Genomic DNA, 22,061 nt, shown 5'->3' on the forward strand with positions numbered 1-22,061 from the left:
CAAGTTTCACTTTGGACAACACTGAATTGGTGTTTACATGTATGTGAGAGTATAGTTCTAATATACACAATACTCACTCAACAGACCCCTCGATACCTGCTCCACATACAGACAATACAGAATTCCAGATATGCATGTTACGGGCATGATTTTCTTGTGATTCATTGTCTTGGTGATTCACGGACAAGTAGAAGTTAAAGACGATAATTAATGATACCTGACCATGGAAATACAGGCCTTCTCCCCTGTCCATTTGTCTTTTCTTTTTTCCTTAATAAAATATCAATAAAAATCGAGCTTATAAAAGAAGTGCGAGCTGCCAACCAGACTGACTCGCTGAAGGCTCACTTCTCTGTTCTTGCACTTGGTAATTTGTGGAGACCAAATTGAGAAAGGTTTGAGAGATTGGGTGAAGGTTGTTTGTCGCAGCTCAGCGAGATGGAGCTTTATTGTCTCGGGCTACCTGTTCATTTCACACTCGGCTTGTGGTGGCAGAGTTTAAACCTCCCCTAATGATCTGCAATGCCAATGTAATCACAGCGGGGATGGCACTAATCTCGACAAACCCTGACAAGTGAGAGACAGAAAAAGACGAATGTGTTCCCTCGCAGAAGCCCTTCCCCATGCAACCTTTGTTTTCGTTACTTCTTGTCTTCAACCTGACCAGTATCAACACATTTCAAGTTATTGGACCGTTGTAGGACTTCTTGTTGTCTATTTTTTTTTCTTTGCACTCACCTTCACCCCGGCAGCTGTGGTTGGCGTCATCCAATTGTTCCACACAGAAACTGGCTATAACTCACTTGCTTCAGTATTTTACAAGAAAATTAAAGTGTTGTATTTCACAGTTTATGATATAAGGCCAGGGGATAACAACCCATCAAAAGAGAAACGTTGAGGAGAGAGAGGAACTAGAGCGAGCATAAAAAAAAGACTGAAGATGAAGGAAGAACAGGCGGAAGAGATAAACTGAGATAAGGTCATTTCTGCTGCAGAGGAAGGAGAACATCAATCTTTGCCTCTTCCACTTGATGGTACTTTACCCTGCCTGGAGCCTCCTGGGCGGCGGCCATGTGTATCCTTTTATATATCTGTGTGTGTGTCAAGAAGTCATGTGTGTAAATGTGATGTAAACCAAATGTTGTCTTCTTTCTCCCTCAGGGCATAAAGCGTGTGGATCCCGCCCTTTACGTCAACTATACTGACAAGTGGGTACTGTCTGTCTTATAATAGAAGAGTAAACACAAGACATTGTGTACAGTTGATCTGCTTTTTGTATGTCAGTGCTGCAGGTTGGAAAAAAAAAGGTCAGAATAACACAAATTCAGTTTTTTATCTCGAGTAAAAAGTCATGCCTCTTTTTTTGTGTAAAGGTATGCGGTTTATTAATTTTCCTTCAACTCAAAACTAAATGCAGTTTTCTTTGTTGTTAAGGTGGAAATGTATATCTTGACCAATCATATATTGTCTTTAAATTTGCTCGAGATCTTTTTGCTCTCAGGAGCCACAAAAGCTGTTATTTGGCGCTTCTCCTTCATACTGTCATCGTCACTATTTGTGTTTTTCCTTCAATAATCAGCTTTTTTGGAGACCAGACGGTGGAGCGACTTGATCTGTGTTCTATGTTGAAGAAGAAGCAACAGGGTGGATATTACCACACTGAGGCTTCACTACCACTCGGTGAGTAAACATGCATGTGTTCGTTTCCTAAGGCCGATATACATTCTGTGGTTTTGCCAGTGTCGGATGAAACGTGAGCAATCGCAGCGAGCTGTTTGGCTCGCGGTTTGAAATCTGTGGTCTTGGGCCGTACAGTGAGAGAGTTTTATGTTCACAGTCGTGGAAACGGACACAGCCTGAGTAAGTGTTCTGAGTGAGTAAGAAATTTCACGGCCGCAGTTTTATTATACTGACTGCTTTTACAAGCTGCCAACAGAAAAGCAGCAGGAAATGACCACAGCAATAGTTGCAAAATGTGAGACCAAATCTGCCTTCTCGATATACTTTCATATATACCCATACATTCCCTGCACATAAATACTACTAGAATAACGGCTCAATTGTTGGTTTGCTTCACTCTATTATTGCTTGAGAAGTTATTTCTGCACATTGTAGAAGATTTCACCTCTGATTGAGTGGAAAGAGACATTATCCTGTCAAGCGTACTGCTTTACTCAAGTTCATGAAGTCCACTTCACATTGTGTAGCTGTTAGTCAACCTATAAGACTGTTATAATGAGTCAGTAAGAGCCTTTACGTTTGCGCTGGGATGCCAATTGAATCTCTGTGACTTTACTGTTTGTCCACCAGAGGGCGCACTCAGCTCACTTAAATTCTTTCTCTAGAGGCGGCTTCTCAAACTGCGTGCAGTTGGCTCACAACAGTTTATGGTAATATAGTGCTAAATCTGGTGTTTTTATGGTATTTTTAATCTCTGTGAGGAGGTTGTTTGTGTTTTTTGATCATTCAAACCACTGAGCAGTGCCACAGAGGTGCTGGGGTGCAGGAGAGGGCTTCTGCGTAGGTTTATATAACCCCATCAAACTTAGCCGAAGCTAAAAAAAGAGGCAGACTGTCCTAATCAAACACCGTGGGTCCACTCAAAATCTTATTTGCATTTTAGACTGCCAACGTGCACATTCCTGTTGAGCCAGTTTTTGAAAACGTGGCAGTATTGTAGAATAGAAACTGTTAATGTCTGTCGAAAGAATGTCGAAACTGAAGCTAATAGTGCTTTAAACATTAAAAAAAAAAAAAAAAAACTCTTTGGATGGACAATTCATGTTGTATAAGAGTTAAATAATGGCTCACTTTTAGTGAAACTCGCTTTCAGTTGTCGATGTGAGATGACACTGTGGGCAGCCGGACTGCCAGTATTACTGTTTTCTTCTGCTGAGCACGACCAAGGATCGATCTATAATGGTGCACACATTAACTAAATTAGATCCAGTCTTTTTAGGTTTAATTCTTTAAAAAAGATATAGTTAATTGGTTGAACTACAGTTAGTTTATGAGCATTCTTGTATCATAGAGCATATTGCTCATCACTGCTGCAGGGGAACAACAATACAGAGATAAAAGCTAATTCAGTGCCTCCTGTCTGCTTTTGTATGAAATATATCCAGTGACATACAAGGTCTTAATAGAAGTGTGTTTTGTTCAGAAATATCCCACCAATAAGGTCACATGGTGCACAACAAAACACACCGCGTGTTTTCCTCAGGGTCAGTTATACTGCAGCTTTGCATGAATCGGCAGTTGTGTTTTTATTTTTATTTTTCTTACTTTCCTCTTTATTTCAAGTGAGTGTTTGATTTTAGTCTTTGACATTCTGGCAGTCCAGTGCAGACAATAACATTCAGAAAAGACCAGTAACCAACATATGGCTGCTGAAATTAAACTTTTTTTAATTTATTTTTTTGGCTTTTGTGTATTTTTATCTGGACCGATCAGCGTCTGTGTCTGTTCCTCAGAGATATATGCTTTGAACTTCCAGCTGGGGTGGTCTGTGGTTTTTATATCCAGACCGGTAATAATCTCAAATCTGTAAGCCACTGGTGTACTTGTTCATGAGAGTAATGATTTCCACTCACACACGGTCACGTGCTCATATGTACATGTACAGTACGGTGTGTAATTAATTGCTAAGACATTTTGTAATGCTTACTGTCAAGTAGTTACACTAATTGTTCTGTGTGTGTGTGTGTGTGTGTGTGTGTGTGTGTGTGTGTGTGTGTGTGTGTGTGTGTGTGTGTGCGTGTGTGTGTGTGAACTGTCAGCAAGTGTAACAGGGCCTGTCACAATGTTTTGTGGATCACTGGGCTGTCTGTGGGAGACAAAGAGCCACAGTGTGTGTGTGTGTGTGTGTGTGTGTGTGTGTGTGTGTGTGTGTGTGTGTGTGTGTGTGTGTGTGTGTGTGTGTGTGTGTGTGACAGACAGAGCAGAGGGAATGTTTACCTCACACTTCACATCATCAAAAAGCGTCTGTTTTCCATCAAGTGTTTTAAAAACAACAACAAAAAATACAATATATACATATTAAAAAGGATCTGGCATTAAAACGGAGCACGGCACCCACCAATGTGTGATTGTATAAAGAGTGTGAAAGGTTTAAATACAGAGAAATAACATTGGCTCTGCGCGAGTGAAGTTTCCTCAAGCTTACAGTCACAGGTTGCATAAACTCTTTAAAGTGACAGCTCTGACCCAGGGGTGTCAAACACATTTCATTTCAGGGGCCACATACACACCAAATTCATCTTGAGTGGGCCGGACCGGTAAAATAGTGCCACAATAACCTTTGAATAAATTTCAACTTTAAAGTTTTTCTTTGTTATGGTGCAGCGAATCGGTGAAGAAAATATCAATATGTTCACAAAACCAAACTCACTGCAAAATACAGTGAAATTTCATGGCAGCGTCATTGAGATCTCAGTTCGGGTCTCAGTGTTCTGTTGTGTCCGAAATTCTTTTATTTGCTTCGGGTTTTGGGACGATTTTGGCCCACGGCCTTTATGTTTGACACCCCTCCTCGACACATTGCCAAGAATAAAACCATGCTCTTCCAAATCAAAAGAAAACCCTTATTTAGCTGAAGTTAGCTTTGGTTTGGTATAGTCATAAATAAACCTGTGGTATCCAGCAGGTGTTTTAAAGGTCGTCGTTCCCGTTGGTTTTGTGGAAATTTTAATTGAGGGTCGGATTTACGAGAACAGCCGGATGTTTTTCTGTTCAGTTTAATGAGGAGCCGAGGATCAGCTCTCATAGTGAAGAAGAACAGCGTCATGGAGAATTGAATCTTCTTCGGCAGCTCCCTCAAACAGATTTATGACAGCAGGGGCGGGATTAAATTTCGATGGGTGAGCGTGTGGTAAATCACATGCGAGATCAGACTAAAATCAAACCGTTATATGAAAGAAGAAACGGGGCCACTTATACACAGAGCAACAGAGAGACCGGGGTGGAATGAATGCATGTGGGGGAACAATATGAGCGAAAACTGAAAAAAAATTAAAAAAGAAGCAGCTGCATGTAGCATTTTAATGACATTGCAGACTGCAAAGATATCAGCACAGTTTGAATAGTAAACCTCCTCAGACGTCTAGAAAAAAAAAACCTCCCACAGTGCCTGGAGCTGCTGGACTTTAGTGTTCAGCTCTGCTTTTCAAGTTTCAATTTATATGTTAGGCAATAGTAACTGTGTATTTTTGTGACCGAACTTGCATACAAATTAGGCCTTTATGAAAACACTGCATGAGAAATTGCTTAGCAACACAAAAATGATTCTGAAGTGCTAAATCTGGTTAAAATCGAGGCTCAGAGAGAGACTCCACAAAGCTGTAAACGCGTTTCTAATGGAGCCAAACCTCTGAAGAGAGCTGGACCTCCTGGCACTGCACAGGTGATGTAACTGGCTGTACTTCCTGCTGCCTTAACTGTTTCCCTTGAAGAAGTTTTTAAGGTTAGATTGATTAAAACATGACCCCCCCCCCCCCATTGCTCTCCCTTGCTTCTAATTCTGGATGTTTCAGGGAGTTTAATTAAATTGTTTGTATTAAAAAGGCAACTTTAGTTCTTGTTTCCAAAAATGGTGTACCCTATCCCTGCTCATACACATCCCCTGTCGTTAGTGTTTGCAACTTTTAGAGAGGATTTAGTTGTGTAAGTTACACTGCTGACTCAGCTCAATAAGTTGGGTGATTTTTTTTTAATATCCTGTTGTCTTAATAGTTTATTAAAAGACATTAAAATTGTGTAACTTTACCAGGGGACTTGACAGGAGTACAAGAAAGTAAGGAAAGCCAGCAGGATATTACCTTCATAAAACTACACAGTTTGCATATTTTATGTGTAACTCTTTAAGCGTGATAGCTCCAGTCACCTAGTGGGGATTCTCACATCATCTACAGAGAATAAACAAATTGAACATCCTGACCTATACAGGAAAAAAATTAAACAGTCTGTGCTGCATTCAGTTCATCATTTTAATGAGGAGTAATGAATTGGGACTGTCATCCACACAAACCCAGTGGCCATTCCACGATGACTTCACCTAACTTAAGATGAGGCGCCAGACGACACACAGCTTAAGCTGGTCTCATAAGAACATAGATCACACTAGAAGACAATATGTGCAACAATGGAAACTGTGATTCACTCATGCTAAATTAAAAGAATAAAGGTTTAGTGTGATGGACTACATGCTTCTTTGAAGGACTTTGTGCCATTTGCGTCAATAAAAAAAAAAATTACAGATCCAGAACTGAAGTGGGAAAATACATTCATAACCCGCCCCACTGTAGTTTAAGGCCTCGGCAGTCTGAAGCCAAAAAACACACGATGAGCACAATGTGGCTCCGATGTCTCCATAGGAGGGCGATTATTTGGCCAGCACACAGCTGTCTTGTGGCTCGATGGAGCCGAGGGAACAAAAAACTGACGCCGCAACAGCGACTTAATGACCATGAAGTCTCTGGCAGCGTGTATATTTGAGAAAATATTTCACATTATTTTTCTCTTTGCTTTGATGCTGTAACATATTGCATAAAGATTTAAAAAATAAATAAATAATTCCCTCATTGTGATCATTATGAAACATGAACCATTGAGAGCTGCTATAAAGAGCTCCATACATCTCAGTCTGTCACGTTGAATAAATGCTACTTTTCCTCCCGTTTCATCGCCCCGGGTTCTCTCTCGATGTCACTGGGCTTTTTCTTGCTGTGTACAGTGGTCAGTGTCTGACTAAGTGTCTATATGTTAATCCTGTAATCCGCAGGACTACATAATCCACAGTAGAGCCCATGATACGCCAGACATTTGGGCGTGGCTTGTATATTGTGATGGGGATATATTCGCGGTGCAGCCAGCAGAAAGAAGGAAGGAAGAAGGGGTGCGAAATGTAAGGAATTTATCAGTTGTTCCAGTTTGTTCTCCTCTGTGCATTCATCTTTCATTCAGAAAATGAAATAAAACGAAAAAGATGTTCTTTTATTTTGTTCCCTCGTGTTTAGACAGATGGCACAAGTTCACATGAAAAGGTCTTTTCTTTCCACACACAGCTGTGTTGAAATGTGACACAAATGTGAGTGAAGCACCTACAATAAGTAAAAAAAAGTGTGTTTACTTATCAGCCATAAGAATATCACCGGGCATTGCAGTTCCAGAAATAGAGTGCAAAAAGGTGTTCGGCCATATTTAGTGCGATTCCCAAAAGTGCAGTGCGAAATGCATTCATGTCAAAGGGAATAGCAGAGGGTGTAGGGAGGAGGTCAACACCTGAGAATATAATAGAAATACTTTATTAATCCACAGGGGGAAATTCTTTGAGGATACCCACCAGTCACGTGCATCTCACAGGGCCTGGAGTAACAATTCAAGCAGCAACAAGAACTCTCCAAGAACTTTATTTATGTTCTGTTGTGAGGTCATGAAAGCTAAAAGAGGTTTTGGTTGGTATTGATGGGCCAGCATTTCATTTGTTAGTTGGATGTCCACAAAATGAATTTAGTCTTCCACTAGACGTTGAAATCTGGCGATTATGGAGGCCTTTCAGCTTGTCTTGTTAAAAGATAAACGATATTTAAGATTATTTCAACTTTGCGATATGATGCGTTATCTAACTGGAAGGAACCATTAAAGACATGGTCATCAACAATACTTGGCATTTGAAATTTTTTTTATAAATACTTAGCGTGCCAGGAAATTTCACGAACCATTGTATCGCCTGCAGAAGCCTGAACCGTTAATATAAGGCAGGATGCCTTAATGCTCACATGAAATTCCGATCCTTCTGGATGTGGCAGCAGAAATGCCGACTCATCAGACCAGCCAGCATTTTTCCAATCTTCTGTTGTCCAGTTATGGTGAACCGGTGTGAACTGAAGCTCCAGTTTCCTCTTCTTAACCGTTTCCCTTCTATAATCTCAAACCAGTCTTTTGGCTTTTCTCCTTCGACCAACTGCCACTCACTGGAGGGTTTTTTTTTTTGTTTGTTTCTAGCATTCATTCTAAACAGTAAATATTTTTCTGCATAAAAATGAAATAAAAGTTTCTGAAATATTCAGACCTTCTGGCACCAACAACCATGCCACATTCAAAGCCAGTATACGTGTTCAAATAATTGTTCACGCTGATCGATAATCAGCCAGTCAGATTGCAGAAACTCGCTGTATCAAGACATGTAACCATGGCCTAGTTGCTGAGAAGATTGATTTCTGAATTGACTCGGAACATGGCAAGCTGTTATTTCAGAACCTTTTAATCTACTGGCATTTTCATGCATAGCCACATCTTAAGTTTCCTTGCGATATCTCACGATGCCACGGCAGAAAGCGCGCGTGAGAACAGACTGTTTTATGTTTTTTGTTCTTCGTTACCGTGAAGAAAATTGTTTCTGAAAAGGGCTTGTGTCAAGGGAATGTTTAGCTTAGCAGACATATTGTAGGATTAGTCACTGATCGGTGCAGGTGGTACTTTTTCAGTAAAACCCCCGGTGTGGCTGACATCGTGACCCGTTGACATTTACCGTTTGCCTCTATAGCTTTACACCTACATGTATAAATGCATCCATGAGAGATGCCCACACACACGCATAAAAGCACCACACTAATTGCAGCACATACAGATAGACAGACGAGGGCGGTTTGTTGCTTCGTGACCTTTTGATATTTTATTGATATAAGGCCACTCGGTGATGCACTGTTTTGTTTTTTGTTTTGTTGTTGTTGTTATTGTCGATAAAGCAAGTCTCTAGCAGAGCTAATTTTCATCTCACCAGCCAGATGATGCAGTTTCCTGATTAGCATTGAAGTGGGTTAATTTCTCTCCGGACGAACATTAAATCAGCAGTCCGTGATGGTTTAAAGTTGAAAATTGAAGAGGAATTGTCTGTTTAACAGCATTCTGGAATTGTTGACGGCTCAAATATTAGAAGACGGATCAAAATAGCCGATGTCACAGACCAAAACTGAACTTTTTATAATGTAACTGCCTGGCAGGGATTTCTAAGATTAAAAAATGGCAAAGATGCTGAATAGGAGAACAAATTATATCAACTAGTCAATAGATGAAATACATAGAGAAACCCTACTGGAAAGATGTTTATAAAGACTTAGCAGATTGGTTATATTCCCTTCGTTTTAATTCTGCTCCAATGGAAACATTTTATAGGTCGACTGTGCTGCTTGTGGATTTATTTCACCGTAGACAACATGGGTCATTATCCTCTTTAAGCTGGAAACACAAGGGCTTTTGGGAAATGATCGCAGTGAAAACAGAAAACAACGATTCCTAAATATAATGAAGCCTCTCTCTGTAATTGCTTCAAGCCTCCCCAAGTGGAAAGATTGGCACGTTGCGACTGGCTCTTTCCAATAATTGAATTTATGAAATAGACTCCCACACCTCTTTCCCTTTCTCTGAGAATGATGTTGCGTGAGAGAGGTTATGAATGTATGATTTGTTGAAAAGAGAGCATCAGAGTTAGACCTTTTAGTCAGTGCACACATTTCATATTCATATAACCAAAGCACTGCCCAATTTAGTTTACTAATAGCATCTTAATATGATTTATTTTGAGTCACTTTGAAGCGATTGTAAAAAGCTTCTATCATCGTCACAGTGCTCACCAGTTGGGGTATCAGTCACGTCCACTCCACGTTGCATAGACAAACACTTGATGCAAGGTTGATTCAAAAGAATGATGTAATGTGCTGTCGAGGCAGCCATTAGTGGCATGTGCACCTGCAGCAGCACTGCAATCAGCTCGGCTAATTTAGATACCAACGAAACACTGTTGGGGTACTGTGTAGTTAGATTTCACTACTTAATGAAGCTTATTAATTACACCACTTTAAACACTGCCAAATCAAGGGAAGTTAATAGAAGGCAGCAATGGGTGCAGTCATGCGTTAACACTGCCAAGCCAGAAAGGCACATTGTTTTCCAGTCCTTCCCATCCTCTAGCGATTACTTGGTGTCCTCACACCAAACCCCATCAAAAACACAAAAAACACAAGGTTGGAGTCTTTGGCATTGTTTTCCTATTTCAATTATTTCAACTACTTTCCAGTTATTACTTATTAAAATGATGCAACGGCAAAGTCACTCACCAGGAAAACATGTTGCTTATTTTATTCCTCCAGAAAGTTGCATAGAAATTACCTCGGGACACCAGAGGAATTATGAGTGGAACTTAGGTGGGAAAAAATTGCTGTAGAGAAAGAGTGACACACTCCAGTTTGACTGTATAAACAAAACAAAACAACAAACATAATATGCTTTGGTTTTTCATTCCAGTTGGTTCAGTTGTTACCCAATCTTTAGTAAACAGTGTTACAACACAAAATGAAGGTTTTTTTGCTTTGGAAATCCACTCTATCCATATTGAAACTTCTCTTGGACACACTTTGTCTTGGACTTTTGGATACTTCAGTGGTTTTTGGACTGTTGGGTGGATCTCGCCTTACGACAGCAGGAGAGATCAGGGGGGTCAAGGGGAGGCCTTTTCCCCACAGAGTTCTTTCACAGTGTGAATGAAACTCTCTTCCTCTCACACATTGACAACCCTTGAGCCATGGTGTCGGCCTGAAAGCCTGTGTGAGCTAGCAATCTGTTGAGATGCCTCATGTCTTAGATAGTCTCTCGCCCCCTACAAAGGTACAAGATGAAACCGTTTTGATAGAAGTGCATGGTCACAACTTGGCAAGTCGGGCAAGTTTCCCTTTGTGTTGAGGTTCTGACAACTACTGGAAGGGGATGTTTTATCATGCACAGTTGGGAATGTGACAAAGTGTGAGAAGATGACGCTTGCCGTAATACCCTAGGAGTCCTTCGCTGTCACATGTGGGTATTAAAAAAACAGAAAGCTACGGTTTGATTCATACAGGTTCAACTTGTACTTTTCCAAACTTCTTGGTCAAATCAAACCAACATTTAATTCTCTGAATGCTGAACTGACACTGTGGACATCTCAAAGGACAGAAATATCATGGAGTCAAATCATTGTGCGACTCACTGAACACGATCCACCTGGATCCTCAGCCTGTTTCAACCAATCTCATAGCAAATAGGCCCTGCCACATGTGGTCAAAGCAAGAAAAGTAAAGCTTTCACACGACACGGTTTGTTATTATCTGTCTAAGTCTAGTTTAGGCCAGCAAATAATAAGCACCTGACAACTCGCACTAGCCAATGATAAGAGGATAGAAAGTCCTGTTGGAGCAAGATTAAGGATGTAAGAAAGGACAGCACAGAGAAGGACACGGGAGAAAGTGATGCAATGTTGACTGTGCAGATGGGAGAACGGAAGGACAAGTGAGAGGGGGACCAAGTGAGATTAGAAAAGAATGATAAATGAGCGTTGGAAGAGAAGGGCGGAGGACAGAGAAGACGGGGCTTGCAGAAGCAGTAGAATTAAACCGATAGCGAGGCTGCGATGGGCAGATGGAATGGCCAGACAGACGGTGGGGGGAAATTGGGAGTCTGAGTGAAGGTGACATTAAACAGGCGACTGAACTGGAGCTCAATATTCGAGGCAGGTTGATGGGGGATGAAGTGGGTCCAAGGAAGAAGATTTTCAGCTGTTTTGAGGATAGGAGAAGGGCAGAAAGGAATGTTGATTATAATAACAGTGGTTTGAGAAGAGACGGAAGATGATTGGATAGAGGTCTGGAAAGGGAGAAAACTCTCAGGTTGTTTTGTGTCAGATGCAATGAGAATAACCTGAATCCAACTAAAATGTCCCTTTTCTCCAGACAGCCTGGTGCGAGACCCCTGATTTAATGTCTGATTACATGTCATGCACAAGTTAATGGTTCAAGAAACATTGATTATTTATGTTTCCGCTGCAACACATGAAAGAATTGGAATTTGTCAAATAAAATTGATTACTTGATCTGTTTTTCTTCTGATCTGCAATGAAATGTACGATACGCAACTTTAAATTTGCATAATCAGAAGCTCTTTTTTTTTTTTTTTTCTTTTCTTTTAATGCAAATCCATTTTTCTCAATGGCTTCCACCATTTCCATTTGAAAGAGAACAGAGAGATATGTAAATAATGCAAATAACCTGAAGCTGTCCCAGCAGCGGACAGAACTGAAAGCTTCGACAGCCACACCCTGCACAGCTGAGTCAGAGAAGCTTGGTCTCTGACAGCCTGGATGGGCAGCAGAAAACTCTTCAGAGGGGGTCGTATATAAACCAGCTGGTAACTCGCTGGTTGGGTTGTCCAGCAGGGTGAGTGGAAAGTATTAAGCTAACCACTTTGTCCATTTATTTAGGCCTTTCTCCTTTTAAGTCTTTTTCTCAGTGCGGCGTTTCGTTGTTTCATTGCTTGAAGGCCAAGCCATTAATATTCTATGTATACTACTTCTTCCAAATTAGCATTTCCAAGGGGCTGGAGCAGGTTCCAGCTGAATGTCAGGGAAGGCAGGAGACACAATGGACAGGCCATAAATCCACCACGGGGCAAACACAGAGACAGAAGAAACACATTCACAAGAATTCAACGTCACCAACTGACTTAAAACGCCTGTATTTGAACTGTGAGATTATTCAGCCATGCACTCCCCCTAACTGGACTGCATTTGAGCCACAACTAAAGGCACTATATACATTGTGTATGTAGTATTTTATGTAAATGTTGCACTGCTTGCTTTTATCAAGCTTGTAAAATAAATGAAATAATAAAGAGCTGCAATCTATATGGAAAATATTTTCATCATGTAATCAGAAGTGATCATCATTTTAAGCGATTGTAGGACAACTCGTCCACAGACAGCACCCTCAGCGGACAACTCGTCCACGGATGAGATTTCAGAATTTTTTTGGAGAAAATAAATCCTGTACAATGTACTTTTACATTTTATTTCCAATTGATACTTTATATATTTTTCATATATCTAGTTATATATTCATATATATTTATTATAGTATAAATTGCTTTGTTCATCAGTTATATTTTAATCATGTTTAGAAAATAGCGTCGCTACTGTATGAACCCTGCAGCTCGTTAACACGTCAGAAGGCGCACTTACGTGATGCACCTGAACGCATCACTCAAAGCATCGGAAGTTCAAAACGAAGCGTTCCGACATCGGCTCAAATACCTGCAGTTAATTAGTTAATCAAAATTAAGTAGTTCAGTACTACGACAAACTGGTGGACCGAGCTTTAAAGCAGGGTGAAATCCCTGGGATCTGCAGCATGCAGTTATCATTCTCTCCCTGTTTGTATAACCTGTCTTGTGACTAAGTGCTGCGGGAACAGTGGCTGAACAAAGTCAACACTGTTGTGATGGAGGTTTTTTTTTTTTTTTTTTTTTAAACCATCTCTTTCTGTGTTGTGAAGATGAGATAAGTGCACTAAAACTAGTTCTCACACACTCGCACATGATAGCGTACAGCAGTCATTTCAGCCGTACTCATTATTTTCAAATTATTGTGAAACCGGCAGGAAAGAAATGTGTCATGGTGAGATAAGTCGTCGCGAAATCACATGCTGCTTATGAAAGCGCGACTTAGCCCTGGTTAATGAGTTTGGATAATAATAACGCCGACCAGATTTCCCCCTTTTTTCATAAAGCACAAATCATAAAAGCACCTTATTGATTTAGTGTACATGCTGTTTTTGCTCATGTGATGTATCCATAGTAGCAACACATATGTGTGTTGTTAGTGTAATTGACACTATAATAATCAGGCCTCCTCAGTAGTAACACTCGAGCCTCACAAAAAGCAATCATCACAGCTGCATGAATGTGCCCACGTGCTTGTGTTAAGTCGCAGCTGTGAGCCGAATGCTGCTGTCGCAGACAAGACTCCACTGTCGACCGACACAGCTGAGCTCAGTGTGTAATGCTTCACAATGTTGTTTGTTAAAGCCAAACTCCCAAGTGCTCTCTACAGTTGTATGCTAAAATCACTGAATTCCCTCACATTTTCATTAACTTTAATAGATATAATTAACACTAAATTGTTATGGTTAAGTTTGTATTAAGTGGCTGTAGAATCCATTGAGTCAATGCGTTGCACTCTAAACCTGTGTTTATCTCCCCTTTTCCCTCGTTTCTAATCCTCCGTCAAAGTCACAAACAAAGATGTGTTTTAACCAAGCCCGGGCTGCCGGGTTCATCCACTAGCCTGCTGCACAATTGCATCCCTGCAACTGGTGGAGAGTCATTGGCTGCTCAAGGACTCATCAGCAGAGTCTCTGAGGGGAGCTTTTGAGAGTGCTTGAATGAAGGCCTTCTGGATGAAAAGCTGCGTCTGTAATCTCTAATCACCTGTCGAGCTGCTTCCTCGTTGTTTCATACAATATCACTCATGGCAACTCCCTGCTGCAGACAGAGACGGCGAAATTGATTGGAGACCAAACTATGTATGTGTAATAATGTTGTATTTGGAATTGCAATGTTACGAGCACTTTTGAGATGGAGTTATGACTCTGAACCAGAATCTGCATCGGTGCTTTTACTAAATGTGCTCGAGGATTCCTCTGAGAGTTTAGCTTGTGGAACAAGATAGACAATTGTTGACTCACCATTGCTGTAGGAAACAATAGCTACAGTGCGGTTACCTTGCAGAGCAAGACAGGCCTCTTTGTGCAATACTACGGTTCATTAAGCAGTCTGCAGGTTTGAATCAAGTGTCTCTGTACAGAAAGTGTCACAAGGATTATGCTTTCTGCACACGCGCCACAGCAGCTAAACCTGAACACTGAAAGCTGTTTGAGAAACACAAGTCAGATGGCCTGTTTTCACTCCCACGTCGTCATCACAATTCATTTCAGAAGCAGATGATATAAATCAGAATATTTGTCAGAATTAAGCTCTCAATCATTGTCACACTGAGCTCCCACTGCAAGTCGCCCTTTGAGGTCATTGTACGAAGTGCAATGCTAAGTCTGAACAGAGAAAGCTGTCTTTAGTACCACTGCATATGTTACATCATGACTGATCAACTTCTGTCTCCATGCAACGATCCTACCAAGCCTGTAGACATTATACTGTTGTTTTAAGTGTAGACCGAGCCGCGGTAATGCGCATTAGTGACAGCGAAATCAAATAGAGAAACTATTTTGCCCTTCTTATGTGCTTGTTTATCCATTCATAAGGTTGTAACGGTTTGTGGTGCAGTAAAAAAACACTCAAAAGAATTGCATATCAGAATTTCACAAAGGATTTAACTATTACTTACAAATTGTGCAACTTACTCTTATTATAACTAATATGCATTGAAGTTATCCGTGTAATTTGAGATTTGCACAAAATCGGCAGTGTGTCCATTATACAATTCATCAGGCTTCAAAGTTTACTACTATTTTGAGTCGGTATTAAGGAAGAGTATTAGGTCCACGCAGGAGAAAGAAAAAAAAAAAATGACAGGAGGTACTTTTTTTTTATTTTTTTTTATGGTGCGCTTCGAGAAAAAAATTGAAATGTCAAGAATAAAGTGCAAATACAATTTCAAGAAAAAATTATCGACCTCCTAGAATTTTCTTCTCATGAGTGGCCCTAATAGTCTTCTGCACCATATAATTGATTGTATACTGTTGCATATGTAGCATGTTGGAGTGTGATTTGTCGTAATTTACCCGTGTAAATGTCACATTATTGATCCTCTCATTACTGCTGCCTGTCACTCAGCAAGCAGAGAGCGTGGGAGGACAGAGGGTTTGTTTGGTTGTTATTCGTCTTCTCTTCCTCGCATTGACCTGACTGAAGTCTCTGCAACTTTCTGGTACCGACCATGAAATATCTCTCGAGGGCCTTTGAATCGATAAATGTTCCCTGTTGGGTCATACCACCTCTGACGTGTTATATCTAAAGTGACCTTCGACCAGGCCTTCTTTAATCATATCTCTGTATTTTGTCACCTTTGGGGGGAAAAATATTTTTTTTGTGTGTAAATAAAGCTTGTGATGCTTTGGAGCTCTGCTCTCTGACATATTAAATAGACACAAAAATAGATACAAATAACGCCTGTATAAATGGGATGAAATCCCAAAGTTAAGATTGTCACCAGAACGGAGCAGAACGGCCACGGTTAAGAATATATCCTGGGTGATATGGTGGGAAAATCAGAGCGACGAGGTGGAGACGATTTGGTCCTGTATGCGGAGCGACGATAGCTACGTTGGGAAAAGAAGCCTCAGGATGGAGCCGCCAGGCAAAATAAGAAGACTAGTGAGGCGGTTCATGGATGCAGTGTAGGAGGACATGCATGCGAGGGAAGTAATCGAAGGAGGATGACGGAGACAAAAGGGTATTGGAAGCAGATGATCTGCTGTGGTAACCCCAAATGAGACAGTGGTCTCTGAAGAGACGCTGAACAACCGTGGCAGCCAGTGTTTGTGAAGACAACACTTGAACATTTGAATTATTCATCAGAATCTCAGCTTTTTGTGAATGATTGCTTCATTCATAACATTGAATATATTAAATATTAATGAAAAACTAGAGATAAGCTCCTTCTGTGCCTTTCCTGTAGCCCTTTACTTGCAGTGTCAATCCGATTTGGCCTATTTTTTATTTTTTTTAAGAGGAGCTCTAATGTGATTTTTTTTGGACAATTTGAACGCCTCCATACTCCATCACCGGTCTCATAAATAACACAAATCCACGCAGTTGCGGGGCTGCAGCTGCCAGCTATTCAAAAACCATTATTCAAGCTACAGTGATGAGAGGAGGTGGGGCTTGTAGCCCCCCCCTCCCCCTCCACACCGCCACATAGTGTCCGCCGGTCTCCTCATACGTACCGCTCCCTTTTCCTCCTCCATACTCCACAGCATGCCCACTCGGTCTCCTTCTTGAATACACACTCAGTCAAGCATGCTCACACTGCACAGCCCACATCCTCTGCCACCATCTAGTTCCACACATATACACTTTTTCATGTGCTCATACACACCCCTCCTCCTCTTTTTCCACTTCAAACACTTGCTAAAATGACTCTTTCTCTCCCTTAAACACAGACACACTCCCATTCACTGTCTTCCCCTGTCCTCTCTCCCTCTCCCTCTCTCTCTCTCTCTCTCTCTCTCTCTCTCTCTCTCTCTCTCTCCCTCTGTGATACACACCCCCCTCCTCCCTGTGTCAGTGCAAAGTAGAGCAAGCGCAAGGAGCTGCTCGTTCATTTTTTTCAGCGTCTGCCTCTTCGCTGTGGCTTCCCCAGGCTGCACGGAGGGAAAGGAAGGTTTTTTTTTTTTTTTCTTCTATTTTTTTCTTTTTTTGTTATCTCCATCCTCACCGGGTTTGTCTTGCCTTTCGTCGGGGGAAGAACGAGTGACCGCAGAGGCGAAAATAGGAGGACAAAAAGCGGGGGTGACAGAGGAAAGAAGCAGGACTCTCGCTCCATCTGTCTCAGTCAGAGGGGCTGTGGAAAACGAGGGGTAACAGCGGGGAGAGGGGAACAGGAGGAGAGGGAAGGAAGCGCCATGGGTCAACTGTGCTGCTTCCCTTTCTCCCAAGCCGAGGAGAAAATCAGTAAGTGTCTCAGGCACACCGTCTCCATGCGTGCGTGGGTGGGTGGGTGTGTGTGTGTGTGTGTGTTGGAGAAACCTAGTGGATTGACACACTCAGCGGTGCTGTATGCTGGGAGAGAACGTGTGCATGCAGTGCAGGGAGAGACCGCACACAGCTCGCTGGGGCTTCATGTCAGCTGTCTACATGTGGGCACACGGCTCCATGCATGACTGTGTGTGACCTGCAGATGGTCAAGCACGGCCACCTCGTCAGCCACTACAGCGTCGCATTCGTGTGCAGCTCAGTGTTGCTTCTGTTTTGTGCAATTTGTGGAATGATTGCCATGTTGCAGCTCATAATTTAGTGTGATTGGGGTGTGATCGCTCAACAAGCAACTTCAGAAGAAACTGTTTCTTTAAGACGTACCAGTGGAGTCTCCTTCCATTGTGGATGCGACTGCTGAGATCCCTCAAATTAAAGAAATATGATTGATACCTCTTTCCTGCTTTCAATCGATGTATTCCAGCATTTGTCATCACTTCTGCCAACTGTTGCTCAGCAGTGTCTCGTGAAACTGACAGCAAATTTTTAATTGCGTACTCATGCGATGGTGCGAGCTAGTGCACACAAGTGAAACAGGGATGATTCCCCAATTCACGTATTGCTCCACAGCGCTACTATCGTTACGAAAAACTCTGCAATGTACCCTTTGAAATGGTGCACCAGTGATTCCTTCAATAAAGTAAAAAAAAAAAACGTTGGCTGAAGAGCCCTCAGTGGAAATCCCAATTTAAATCATGAAAAAAAGTTTGATGTTATTTTTTCAATCACCGATCTTGCTTTCTTCGGAAACCACTTCCATTCTGAGTTTTTTCCCTCTCTTGTTTTCATAACCTGCAGGGTAAAAAAAAAAAAGTGCCTCTGCAGTGCTTTGAGTTCACAGTGTAAAATCATATCAATTCAAATATTTGAAGAGTTTACGTCTGAGTACAAGGTTCCTTCTTTGTCACTGAAAAGTCGATTGTCTGTGTGAGCTGCAGGATTCGAGTACTGAGATACATTTTGAATACAGTTGGCCTTGAAGTGACACACACACACACACACACACACACACACACACACACACACACACACACACACACACACACACACACACACACACACACACACACACACTTGCATTGACATTCAATATCAAAGATTTCTGCGTACAGTGCATTCAATAGAATGCTTTTAAAACAACCTGTCTTGTGCATGAAACATTGCATTATCTGGAGGGTTGGAGACATTAAAGTTGGGTGGAGTAACCACATAGCACCCTCCCAGAGTCACCAACTTCAGATTATTAGATATAGATTAATTGTTTATGACTGCTGAGATCTGTTCGCTGTGACAAAACATCATTCATTCTGTGAACAAAGACAAGAAATATTGTTTGGAAAGAGCATCCCCCTGATCTGCAGATTTTCTCTGCTGTTGTGGCCTCCTTGAAGCTCTCTGGTGCACCCAGGAGAGGCGCCCGCCCCACACTTTGAGAAGCACAGCATTAAAGCAACTGTTGAGTTATCAGCTCATCACCATGTGACACAGTCTGGCCTGATATCTTGGGATCTCTGTCCTGCCACATGTTTCTTTCCCGAGAAGACTTTTCTGAGTACCAGTGTTGTTTGTGGTTTGATAAAAGACAAATAAGATTGATATGTACTTACTGTGAATGCCTAAAGGTTCCTCTGCACGACAGTGATGAAGACATAAAAGTGGTGGCTCATCTTCAGGTCATATAAAATTAAATGAGCTCTGGAGGATAATTACTGGTGCAGCTAGTGGTTTGGTCCAACCTCGGGTCCTCGAGAGCTCCTGTCCGGCACGTTTGCGCTCTCTCCCAGTTGCAGCACACCTGATTGCAATGAGGGGCTCGTTATTGGGCTTTTACACAACCTTGGTGATGACATCATCATTAGATTCAGGTATGCTGAAGCAGGGAGAGAACTAACTAACTAACTAATTCTGTTATTAAAGGACTAAGGCAACATGTAACTAAGCATTTTGAGTTCATATGAGTCTGAATTTGATACCATTTGGAATAAGGCCAAGTCCTTTCCTTGTTACAGTCTTTAAATATGGAAGTCAGGAGACCAGCTGATTTTGTTTTGGAATGTTGTTTGGTTATCTGATATCGGAATACCACTCTGTTACTGTGCTTTACTACTGTGAAGAAGATGGATAATCTATGTTTAATAGTGCCGCATTCTACTAAAGCTAATTCTGTTTTTCCAGTAAACAGCGGAATGTAACATAAATGCTGTATCGTGCTGTTGTTGACGGTGTCATATAGATTAACTGTGGTGAAAGGAAAGCTTCCGCTCATGGAGACTAAAATCAGGGTTTTCCCTGCAGTGTTTAGAAGTCTGAATTAGATTGGAAACTTGTTTGCCTCGGTTTTCATTGTAGTGTAAAAAATCTAAATCGATCTTATTCACGTTTAACTCTTTCTTGTCATTTTAACCGTTTTTATTCCCTCGCACTCAGATTTCAAGTTAGATTGTTCAGCATGTAGCTTTACGGTGCTGCAAACATGCTGGTTGGATTAATGATTAAACAAGTTTATAGCCTAATAAAAAAAAAAAATCGGATAATTTGCACCACCTGCGGTTTGTGTGTGCATGAGATGTACTTCACAAGTCATAAATGAAGACTTTGACACGGGCAGTTCTGAAAGCAGGCGCTTGTGTGGATGCCCATGTGTTCTCATTCTGCACTGTACCGGTGAAGACATTAATATTAAACCGGACTGTGTGTGCACACATTGCTCTTCCTGCGCCTCTCCATTGCTCTCTTCCTCCCTCCTGTGCCTCCCACTATGTGTTCCTCACTCGTTTCTCGCTTGCAGCTGCATCGCTATAAACAGTCGAGCCACTGTGCCCTACTTCTGAGCTCAAAGAGACGGAGGGAGAAAGGGGGGGAAAGCGTGATGCAGGGAGCGAAGCCTAACGAAGGGAAAAGATGCGAGAGAATGAGCTTTAAGAGAAACACTGGTAGCGAAACAAAGGCAGAGCCGAGGAGAGGGAGCCAGACCAGCGAGAGAGAGTGTGTGTGTGTGTGTGTGTGTGTGTGTGTGTGTGTGTGTGTGTGTGTGTGTGTGTGTGTGTGTGTGTGTGTGTGTGTGTGTGTGTGTGTGTGTGTGTGTGTGTGTGTGTGTGTGTGTGTGTGTGTGTGTGGTACTGTAGGTCAGATGCTCCCCCTGTGGTGTGGTGACAGTCACCCCCGTGAGCACAACAAGACATGTGTGTGTGTGGGAGTGTGTCATGTGTGTGCATGACTGCTTGTAGTGTAGTTTGTGATTTTTGCCATGACCAATATGACAAGGCGTTGCACAGTGGTAGTTAGCAGCCACTGCAGGTGATGACACACAGACACACACCAGAGTCCGCCTCCATACAAACACTGACACGTGAATGAATAGTAATGTTGGAAATACACATGGACTTCTTCTCTTCGTCTGAGTGGAGCTGCACAGTTTGACAGATTAATGTCCAGAAATTAGAAAACATTTGAATGTGAATTTGAGTCATGACTCGACAGAAAACTTCAATTAGAGACGGTGACCTTTCACTTCTCATTTCAAAGGAAATTGATTAGCTCTCTCTTTTTCTCCCTTCCAGTGAGATGCCTCTCATTGATTAGTTAATGCAACTGGTTTTGATTTATGTTATTTATTAGATCCACAAATTGCCATGCAAGTCATTTATTGACTCGAGCAAATAAAAGCTCTGAATAGTAGTTTCGGCTGGTTAGGTTACCCATTTATCATTGGCCTCATAAAATGTTAAGCCTCTGACGCTACAGTTCAAAAGCTTCGAGGAGAAAACTGATATCCAGGCAGTGCTGGAGTGTCATGCTAGGATTAAATGTAAATTCAAATTTAAATTCAGGATGTCAAACTTACGACCCCTGGGCCAAAATCAACCCATCAGAGGATCTGGTCCCTCACGCAGGATGCACAGCAATATTTCTTTTGTTCTTGATAAAAATAAATAGACTGTGACAGAGAAAATTTCAGATTGCACTTCTTTTTCTTGAGAAATGTAAAGTTATTCATTTTAGATTCTGTTAAAGAAAATAGTTAAACATCAACATTCTCAGTACAGATGTCAGTATTGGTGCTGCAGCCACTTTGTGATCAAACTGGGCTTGAATGAGTTTGATATCCCTGCATGAAATGACACTGATAATGTTGTTTTATCACTTTTTATCATAAATGCTGGTGCTTTGGTTGATATTGAAGAATAGTAATCTTATTGATAAGCCTGTCAGCTCTCTCTGATTCTGTTAATATAATACTAATAATCATCATCTGTGTCTACATCTAACACCCCGCTCCCATCCTTCGGTTTCAAAAAAAAATGACACTCCACGCTGAAGCCATATGTTGGCAGCGCTGCTGCTACTTGAAGAAAACATGTCGATTATATATTTTCTATGATACACAATGTGTTTTCAATCAATGGAGGTTCCCTCCTCCGAGCTACAACTCCCAATTGGATCGATTAGCCTGTTCTCAATCCTTCTTTTTATGAAATGTCCAGAATAAAGTT

At 41.5% G+C, this 22,061-nt stretch overlaps 1 protein-coding gene across 1 annotated transcript in view; it reads left to right on the forward strand.

Moving 5' to 3' along the window:
• Positions 1–22,061, forward strand: part of akap7 (A-kinase anchoring protein 7) — a 46,375-nt gene that overhangs the window by 9,170 nt on the left and 15,144 nt on the right. Inside the window, exons 8-9 of the mRNA XM_080491469.1 lie at positions 1,162–1,208; positions 1,580–1,680. Of these exons, the coding sequence (XP_080347595.1) occupies positions 1,162–1,208; positions 1,580–1,680 (148 nt within the window). The remainder of the gene's footprint in view (positions 1–1,161; positions 1,209–1,579; positions 1,681–22,061) is intronic.

Source organism: Lipophrys pholis (genome assembly GCF_963383615.2).
Source record: "Lipophrys pholis genome assembly, chromosome: 21".
Lineage (NCBI taxonomy): Eukaryota > Metazoa > Chordata > Actinopteri > Blenniiformes > Blenniidae > Lipophrys > Lipophrys pholis.